We start from the raw sequence: 9777 nt of genomic DNA, 5'->3' as shown, positions 1-9777 counted from the left end.
GGTTCGTAAAGGGTAAATAATACAACAACTATATCACCTCTACTTCACAATTTTTCCCATTCCAGGTGTTTGAACGCAATTACCGCGATAGGAGAGGGATCACTGTACTTATTTTTTGTGGGAGTTAATCAAATGTGACACTGCAATCTAGTGGTGGTGGCAATACAGTGACCTAGTTTTGTCTGTGTTATCTGGGTGCATGTGCACAAAGAAGAAGAATGAAATGACATGATCGTCTGTGTGCTCGAAAGAACTGTCACCCAAACTTAATATGCAGGAATGAAGCCAAACGATGTGGCTCTTCCTGGGGAGTTTTAGAGACATTTTTCTTCATTAATTCTTATCATACAAGACATTTGATTTAGCATGGTCTTTTTTCTCATGGCTACATTATGCTATTTTGTTTACAAGACCAATTCAGACCAATGTGGCTGCTAACCTTGTGATTTGGGACAGTTTTACACCATATTTCTTCAGCTTGTGGTACTGAGTTGAGGGCAAAGCGTAGCAAGTAATCCAGAGGAACACCAATTTATTTATTTAAGCAACAGCAGACCCAGCCTTGAACATGAGTACATACACATAACTTCTATTGATTTATTTCAATATGATTTTAATGCAAGAAACTATTACAATAGTACAGTAATACCCTAAGATACGAGCATACCGAAAGGAGTATTCCAAGATACGACCAAATTTCTGCTTTGAGATGAGTAAAGATTTGAGATACGAGCACACTTACAGATGCCGATGCTAGGTGGCACAGCACTCGGAGCAGCCCACGCCACCTCACTCATTTACTTCACGTGTTTGTCAACATCTGTACACATCTCCTGTGAGTCTTCCGTATTGTGTTTGCGTTAGCTATGCAATTTTCTCTGTATTTTGTGTATTATTCTTCATAATAGTGATGAGTCCTAAGAAAGTGAGTGGTAAGGATGGTAGTGAGAAGAAGAAACACATGATGACTATGGAAATAAAGCATGAAATTGCCAATATATGTATATACGTCAATAAATATTAGCTTGGTGGCCACTAATGAAAGAATACAAATAAAAAAAAGCAAGAAAAAATTTAAATTATTCTAAGTTTATGTAAGTTACGTAGTGTACGTGTAAGGTGCAGTACGGTACGAAATCAAGTGTCTATCTCCCTCCTTCCTCGTCCTCGCACATGTGCTGTATCGTCTGTCTCGCAGGTAAGGAGGTATATCACAGGAATTCTTATATACTATATTCTGTGTGTGTGTGTATGTCTCTATAGCAATTAAAACCATTTTTTTCCCATTGTTATTAGCACCAATAAAGGAAATTTTTTAGAGGACCAGAAGAACAAAGATTTAGTTTTTTCTGTTGTTTCTTATGGGAATAAAATGATTTGAAGTACGAGAAACTTGAGTTACGAGCTCGGTTCTGTAACGGATTATGCTCGTATCTAAAGGTATTACTGTATTGGTTTAGATATTAGATGCAATGCATACTGATTATATTCTGCCAAGTGTGGTGGACAAGTTTCTCTATGTCCAACAACACCATGGTTACAGATTCATGACAGAACTTTAAACCTTGACCTGTCAAAGTGAACCATTCCCTCTTCATCAAGCTCAGTCCACACATAGTGACTTTGATCCATGTTGCCCCAGAAATGTACTAAATACACATGGACTGTGTGTGTGCGTTCATATACCATACACAGAATGCACCAAATATTCGGTCACTGAAAGTTTGTGGCTGAAGAATGGTCACTGGCATTTTCAAGTGAGATCTATTTGGATCTTCTGCACTTAACCTTAAATGCACTTTGTGTTTTTAAAAGAACATATACAAATTTTACAGTCTTTCAGGAGGCCAGTAAGCTGTACATTATTATTTAATGTATGAGTGGAGTCAAGTTAGTTTATTTTGAATGTTATTTTATCACATGAAGTTTTTAGAACGTGTTAAAAAATATTTTCTATTAGCTTTGTAATTTATTTATTCTTTGTAATGCCATGATTTTAGTGAGGTTAGTACACAGTCAAAGCCATAAATGCAGTGGTGCTAATAATTGCCAAAATAATTTCTTTCGGTGTTTTGGTTTTCGCCATTGGTTTCCCAATTTTTGTTTTTTGGCTTTTTTGTAATGCATGCAAGCAGGCTTTGTAAAAGGAAACAGTAAATTAAGAATACTCTTGTAGTGGGTCTCTTTAAGTGAACCATGACTTTCACTATAATCATGATGCAACTATCATAAACACTAGTTTGCACATATCACACTATAGATTTGTTGCAGTGAAAAATACAAAACATGTTTCCGTTTAAAATTCAAATTTGAGAATTTAAATTGAACTTGTGAAACTGAACATGTGGTAATCAAGGTTTAAAAGTGCACAGTTGCAGGTGACTGTCAGGGAAACTACAACACTCCTCTTTGTATTATAAGACTGTACCCATTGGCAAAAACGGTTCCCTATGGTAAAGAACGAACCCCTTCCAATTGCTTGATGTTTAAATGCGATAAATAGGATCTTTTAAAATTAAATGTTCTGATGGTGAAACACTATCATAAGGAAATCATGTATTTCCTCATGTTATTTTTGACAAATCAGCCAAAATATTCAACATTAAAAAAAGGTCAATATCGTAATTATTGCCATAAATGCTATATATTGCACCTATGCATATTGAACAGTATTTTATTGTAAAATGTTTGTGCTAAAGCACAATACATTTGGCAATGTGTTGCTTTTGAAGTCAAAAGCATATTTCCAGGACCCTAAATTCACATATGTCTGAGAGAGAACTTGACCATGCGGTATTATTTGTATCGTTAGGTTTCGATAATGTTACATAATGTATACAACATCAACAATAACGAAACGTTACGTCTATCGGTGTCACCCCGCCGTGTCCCGCCATCTTGGACGAGCAGACAGCCATTAACGTTACTTGTAACGTTTGTCAACTCTTTCATACAGTATGTCGACTCAAAACGAATAAAGGGTTAGCAATAACGTAACACATTGGACAAGTCACTATCACGTTAACAATGCTAAGCACCCACCAACGACCCCGGTCTGTGGGCGTTAGCGAACACACATAAAACAACACAAACGTTGGTATTAAAAGGCGCCTCCAGCGTCAACGTTACATCCACTAAATTGGAGCGAATGTAGTCGCAGCCTCTTACAGGTACGAAAATAATGGCGTGTATCTTTGTTGGTTGGACCACGCAATGTGGCAAAATCACAAAGAAATTAAACTTTTCTCATTAAGAGTACAGTGTCTCCTAGACAAAGCGTGGCGACGTTGTGTTGTTGGTGCTGCAGCTGCGAACACACACATGGGTCACAGCAATCGGACACAGATAGGGTGTTAACCTGACAAACACCCATATTGTTGAATGCCCAAGATCGTCTGTAAACCTAGAGACTAACGGCAACTTAGCTATTGTGGCTGAGCTGCAGGTGCAGTCTCATCGGATAAAAGCAGCAAAAGCTATACGACATGCTAGCTACAATGCTAAAAGAAGGGCTGCGGCTAACTGGCTTTGGTCTCTTTTGCGACTGGGCCATTTGCGTTCACATTGACTAGGTATTTGTTTTACAAATCCATGGCTCTTGAACAATAATGGAGGGGCAACACAATTTCACTGCATGAATTAACTGCTTATTTGTGGTATATATGGCAGTTAGATTTGCTACCTTCATCAACAGGGCCTTCGTTCTGGCGCCATCTTCATGAAGCTTCTGAAATCCAAACAGTGAGCTGCAAACAAGAAGACAGCACAGTCGGCTCAGTATCACTTGCACGGCGGCTCTTGTACGTTTCAGGCACACTAAGAAGCCAAAACAGTTATTTTTAAACGGTGCGTAAATGTGAGTGCACAGGGTAGCTCGTCTGACCTGTCGATCGCGGTCAAACTGTCCCTCTCCTGGGCTGTCAGTGTCGGAAAGTCCTCCTCTGTTTCACTCGCTTTTCCCGCCGCCATTTTCTTTCCCTCATCACCACCAGAAGAAGCCGAGCCGAGACTCCGAGCAGCAGCGCAGGCAGCGGCGGCGAGAGACACACCGCACGATTGCATGGAAAATCGCGACGCGGAGACAGACCGTCAACTCTGTCGATTGAAGGACGTGAAACCAAACAAATTAAAATGATCAAAAACTTTTTCCCCAGGATGCAATGATGCGATTCGATGTAGTAAATCCTTTCGGGGGGGACTGAAACGCTCTCTCCGGGTGGCTCCTCAAACGTCACATCTTCCATCCAAAAAAGTGACCTTTCGTCGCTAATTTCATGAATTTATTAAGTTTAATATCCAAGATGAGAGTAATTTCAAATAAAAACGCGTTTCCGCTGCGAAGATAAAGTTGTTATAATTGTGTCACCTAAGCGAACCCATGCGCCGCCGTAGCCACGCCCTCTACCCTTCCTGAGCCAATAGGAGCAGCGATATCACACCATATGACTCTCCTGCTATATCGTTGTATTATCATAATTATGTATATTCCTTATATATATATATGTATATACATATAAAACACACACAAACAAACATTTTTTCGAGATATATATAAGGTATTTATTTTAAGGTTGCTGTCTCTAAAAAATAAAATAAGTAAATTCGAATCAGACAAAACACAACTGGTGTTTTCTCTTTCAAATTGGTGAAATTCAAAAAAAGTATTTTTTTGTTTTTAAGGCACTGTAAAACACATGGATGTACGGTCCCATTTTTTACGCAGGTTTAACAATGACTGCAATGCATCATTATTCATTTCAGGTGTTTTGCACCACTGAAGCTTCTGTTTCCCAGAACATTATCGTAAATGTAAGACTTCAGACCATTTCAGGGGGAAATGTTGCTGCATTGAGAGATGTACTTGCAAATTGCTGCGCTAATCAAGCGAAATCAGAGCATTGTTTCAACTGACGTGGCAGAGCATCATAGATGTGGGCGCGGCTTAGCATTGTCAACATCCTTGTGACATAACGAGTATCTTCAAAATGGCGACGGTGGATCAAAGGGAGGGTTAGTCACTTTGGGTCTTAATAACGATATTTTTTGGTTAATATAATGGTAAATGTGAACGTACGAGATAGTATATTTAATATATGCGTCTAGTCTTAATGTTATAACTATACAGAATTGTAATGGCCGTGTTATTGAATTGATAGGCGCCTGACGTTAGCTACCAGTAGGTTCTACAGATGTTAATTCAAAAACAATTTGACCCTTAAGGGTCAATATGGGGCATTTAATGTGATCTTAAATACATTTCACATACGCTGTCGTAGATAGTAGTGTTTACCTAACCTAAAGTATGAAAAAAGGCATTTTAAGTGAGAAGCTCCGAGTGACATTTACCCATTTAATCAGACCAGAAAAATATGGGGGCTACTCTCGATATGCAGATAACATTAAATAACATTTTAATTTGTGACGTACTAAGGAACCTATATGCCAGCCTCACATGGAACACAATAAGGCAAAGGCGTAGTTGCTTTGTTTAGTGCACTGTAATAGAATCTAGAATGGGCTGAAATGTAACTATATCATTGCAGTGTAGCATCTTAAAAGTTACATACACTGTTTAATTAAGAGACTATATTTAAAAAAGAACTGGCTATATTAACAGACAAGCAGCACTTCCCCAAAAGAAACTGGATCAGAATAGACATTAATTTTGTCTACTAAAAGTAAGCATGATCACAGAAATTAGGTGTTTTATGATATGAATTTAATTCTAAAATTAGAAATATAATTACAGTTGACAATTGCCTATATTATCAGGCAGAATGTTGAACAGTTAAAGTTACCTCAGAACTTCAGTAAATAAACATTCAAAACATATAAAAACAAATAAAGCTGTCAATTTGTTAAGTCCAGTTGGGACTCAGAAGCACAGTAAAAGAGGTGGTTAGACCTCTAGTAGAGAGTAAATTCTAGATTGTAGATCTGTTGGATCTCTTAAGACATGTGTTAACTTGTCATGTCCTTCTGTCATTTTTGGGCTTGGTAGTAATTGGCATTCTTTTACAACATCAACGCCTTTTTTTGGCCAAGAACTGGTCTAACTAAGAAATATGTAACACTTTTTTAGCACTCGACATCAAAGTGAAACATTCAAAAGGCCACTTGATCAAAGACTTGAAAGAATGCATTTTCTGCATAATTACCAACATTAGAGGCTAATTAGCAATCTCACATCTTTCCAACACAATAAGCACTGATGTCCGTTACTAGTCTGTCCAATAGTTATGGCAAGTCAAGTATGTTTAATTGATATGGTGCATTCTAAAATGAAACATTTTCCATCTTTTTATCCACAATACATAGCAGGTCATGATGATCCAGAGAGTGAGGATGAGCTGTATGAGGTCGTGGATCTGACAGAATATGCCCGAAGACACCAATGGTGGAGTAGGGTGTTTGGGAGCAATTCAGGTCCACTTGCTGAAAAGTATTCTGTGACCACACAGTTGGTAATGGGTGGAGTGACTGGATGGTAAGCTCAAAGGTCACGTGTCGACACTGAGGGTACAAGAAACACCTCAAATTGATATCATATTATGAAATCCTTCCACACCAACACCTGCTTCTTGTTTCTCAACATTAAGGTGTGCTGGTTACCTTTTCCAAAGAATTGGGAAGATTGCTGCTACTGCTGTTGGTGGGGGGTTTCTTCTTTTGCAGGCAAGAATATCACAATCCCTTTAAAAATAGCCTCAATATGTATGTTGAATAGTGATATTTGGTAAGATGTGAGTGGTTATCATGCCACTGTTCTTTTACAGATTGCCAATCACAGTGGCTATGTACAGGTGAACTGGAAAAAGGTGGAGAAAGATGTAAATAAAGCAAAGAAGCACCTCAAGAAAAAAGCCAACAAAGCAGTTCCTGAAATAAACACATTAATTGAGGAGGTAAAGGTACCAGTAGTAAAGCTTGTTTTCTTTTTCATTTTAAATATTTCTACATAATTCCAACGACTGTTGCCTGAAATAATTGAATGTTGATGCATACACATCTTGAGTAAATGAGTATCATTGCTGGCCTACTACTAATGATTGGAGTTACTTGTTTATGCGTGAATCACCAATGCCACCTAGTGTATTGTAAACCATAATACACTCAGCAACTCTGGGGCAGCATATAAAAAAGATGGATTCATACATTTGTTAAAAATCAAAATGACTGTTTAATTTCTATTTTCATTGCAGTTTTTAAAGTAAATGAGTTTAACTTAAATCCAAATGTTGGTAATTCTGTTTTCAGCCCATCTTTTTATCTTCTCAGGCGACAGACTTTGTAAAGAGGAACATTGTCCTCTCCAGTGGATTTGTTGGTGGTTTCTTCCTGGGTTTGGCCTCATGAAGCTGCTGCAGACACAGCAGTCTGCGTTTACTGTGAAGATGTCATGTCTGTCCTCATTCGTTTACCTCCTGAGACCCTCTGCGCACATTTCAGGGGGTTGATGTAGATCTCTCTAAGCATGCTACATTGTAGTTGTATTAAATGTAATACATATTGCAGAGGGTTGTACTGTAAGGAGTGTTATGATAGGGGTCCTATCATAACACTGTCAGACTGCTGAATAAATTGCTGCATATGTTGTCATATGCTTAAATGATACAGATGACCACGTTCTAAAGCTGTAAATACACACTTAGCAAAAAAGTTATATAGCAAGTCTGTCTTGGAGTATTTTTAAAGATACAAATACGGGCCAACACAGTGATGTTTTTAAGCCAATGATTTTTGGTGAGGATATTCCTTCCATCATAATAAAAATATAGTTCACAATTTAAAGGTAAATCGGGCAAATGAGAGTGTGATCTATAGCTCTACTGTGAGGTTCACACCAACATCCAAAGCGAGTGCCAACAAACGCTAGTTCACTGAAGCAGAAACTGACTTTTGTTTTGCTGTGTGAATCACCACAAGCCGGTGCTGCAGTAACAACAGCGTTGCTTCTGATTTTTTCTAGCCTCATCATGTGAAACATAAATATAGGAGAATACTAAAGTTGACCAAACAGTTTGTATTTTTGTTTGTGGCACATAAAGTTGTTTCTTTTTTCACTAACATGTTTTGTTTGTCCCATTGTTTTTACTTTTGTATTGTGATTTTATGTGGGGTGTTTGAATTATGTAGAGTGTATTTTCAAATAAAGTTGGCTGATATTGTTTTCAATGCTGGCAAAATATATTATAGTCCCCTTGTGGTAACAGTTCTCACAAAAACAATGTGCTCAGGAAAAAAGAGCTGCATAATAAGAAAGCTGCTCAGAAGAAATTAAATTTCTTCTGAGCAGGGAGCGGGGGTTTCTAGACTCAGGAGAGGGAAGCAAGGCCTTGTTAGCTCTCATATTAAGTTTGAAAACAAATAAAGGACTTGCTTTGTCAAATCAAGTGCAAAGTGAAGGTTTAAACTCTTGTGAAAAAGGTTTTTGGTCCTTATGTGAAACTCAGGCTGTGTTTGTGAGAGTCATGTCACTCACCACCTTTCGCTGCGCTCTTTACCAGTTTCTTGTATTTCAATATTGCATGGGCTGACAGCTTTAAAGTATCAAAATCATACGACTGTCAGGAAAAACACCAACCACAAGTCTTCTGGAAGTTTCAGACAATGGCCCTCTTAAGTCTGTAAAACACATAAAATCTAATTAAATTAGAATCTAGATAAAGCAAGAACACTCAGATGAGGTAGGCATAAATGTGTGTATGTAAAGAATGAATTGTGATGGGTGAATACACATTACCTTTTTAGACCCAAGAACTGCCTTCTTTTTCTATCAACTCAACAAGATGCTGGATACATTCCTCAGAGTTGGTCCATACCGAGATGAGAGCATCACAGTTGCATGTGATCTACAGCTTTAAAACCTGTGAGGAATACATTGAGACACACAGCACCTTTTTGAACTTTAGTCTCTTGATTCTAAGGTGACAAGAGTCACACTTGACTCAGTCCACTGTTGCTTTACGTGTCTTTGACTTCAGTAATAAACAAGTGCCACTGATCAGATATTTCCTCTCTAACTAGGACACTGTGCTTGAAAATCCAATGAGATCTACATTTTCATACCTTAACCTTAGCAGTCTGACAGTCCTTAAATTATCGCACCCATGTAGGAAGGAAGGAAAAGTGAACTACTTGTCATTGTGACACAGCACACAACTGCACACAACAAAATGTGACCTCTGCTTTTAACCCATCACCAGAGTGAACAGTGGGCAAGTGTGGGAGCAGTGTGTGTGGACGGTGTCATACTCAGAGCACTTCAGTGGTAACTTGGCAGCTTAAACCTGAAGCCTTCCAGACCCAAGTCCGCTTCCTTAACCACTAAGCCACCAGTGCCCCTAATAAATGCTTATGTGTATACATCATGCTATGATGTGACTGGCTGATGACAGTAGAATTAAGACGCATAAAAGAGGCCAATTAGTGTAAAGCCAAAGTCTGAATTACAGGTTTGTGAAAAAATTTATTTAAACAATGTCATGGTTAAAATGCTTTTACAAAAAGCTCTATTTTCAGTCACTTTGCAGGCATTATGCTCCTGTCAGGTTTTCCTTTTCTAGACAGGGATTTTTAGCAGAGCACACTCCGTCAATAGTGTCAGGGTTGTGATCATGTATCTGCTGTGGGAGATCTGAAAAAAAAAAAGAAAAATAATTAATTAAAAACCTGCAAGTTTTTAAAACACCAAACAATAAAGAACCTCTCCTAAAGAAGCACAAATACCTTAATCCTGCCATTACACTTGGCAGAGCCCATTGCTGTGGAGACCTG

At 38.2% G+C, this 9777-nt stretch overlaps 3 protein-coding genes across 8 annotated transcripts in view; 1 reads left to right on the top strand and 2 right to left on the bottom strand.

Moving 5' to 3' along the window:
- The window catches only part of LOC103389705 (lysine-specific demethylase 6A), a 30033-nt gene extending 25614 nt beyond the window's left edge, over nucleotides 1–4419 (bottom strand). The window contains exons 1-2 of one of the 2 annotated variants that reach the window (XM_008325234.3): nucleotides 3884–4419; nucleotides 3683–3746 (exon numbers count right to left, since the gene is read on the bottom strand). In XM_008325234.3, coding sequence (XP_008323456.1) covers nucleotides 3683–3746; nucleotides 3884–4062 — 243 coding nt within the window. In that variant the 5' untranslated portion in view covers nucleotides 4063–4419. The remainder of the gene's footprint in view (nucleotides 1–3682; nucleotides 3747–3883) is intronic. The other variant, XM_008325235.3, reaches the window with a different exon arrangement.
- Nucleotides 4420–4895: 476 nt separating this feature from the next.
- LOC103389706 (FUN14 domain-containing protein 1) lies at nucleotides 4896–8175 on the top strand. 5 transcript variants are annotated; one of them, XM_017038268.2, is made up of 5 exons: nucleotides 4896–5010; nucleotides 6319–6487; nucleotides 6600–6675; nucleotides 6777–6911; nucleotides 7279–8175. In XM_017038268.2, the coding sequence occupies exons 1-5, from the start codon at nucleotides 4986–4988 to the stop codon at nucleotides 7354–7356; spliced, it is 483 nt and encodes a 160-aa protein (XP_016893757.1). In that variant the 5' UTR covers nucleotides 4896–4985; the 3' UTR covers nucleotides 7357–8175. The 5 variants fall into 5 exon arrangements, with proteins under 5 accessions (XP_016893757.1, XP_008323460.1, XP_016893758.1 ...); XM_008325238.3 differs by having other exon boundaries at nucleotides 4897–5010; nucleotides 6777–6905; XM_017038269.2 differs by having other exon boundaries at nucleotides 4941–5010; nucleotides 6322–6487.
- A 1330-nt stretch (nucleotides 8176–9505) lies between these two features.
- The window catches only part of cenpl (centromere protein L), a 2349-nt gene continuing 2077 nt past the window's right edge, over nucleotides 9506–9777 (bottom strand). Inside the window, exons 4-5 of the mRNA XM_025062783.1 lie at nucleotides 9730–9777; nucleotides 9506–9637 (exon numbers count right to left, since the gene is read on the bottom strand). The exon at nucleotides 9730–9777 is cut by the window's right edge and continues 519 nt beyond it. Of these exons, the coding sequence (XP_024918551.1) occupies nucleotides 9563–9637; nucleotides 9730–9777 (123 nt within the window). The 3' untranslated portion in view covers nucleotides 9506–9562. The remainder of the gene's footprint in view (nucleotides 9638–9729) is intronic.

Source organism: Cynoglossus semilaevis, chromosome 14 (assembly GCF_000523025.1).
Source record: "Cynoglossus semilaevis isolate Cse_v1.0 chromosome 14, Cse_v1.0, whole genome shotgun sequence".
Taxonomy (NCBI): Eukaryota; Metazoa; Chordata; class Actinopteri; order Pleuronectiformes; family Cynoglossidae; genus Cynoglossus; species Cynoglossus semilaevis.
This window is presented reverse-complemented; position numbering and strand designations above follow the sequence as displayed.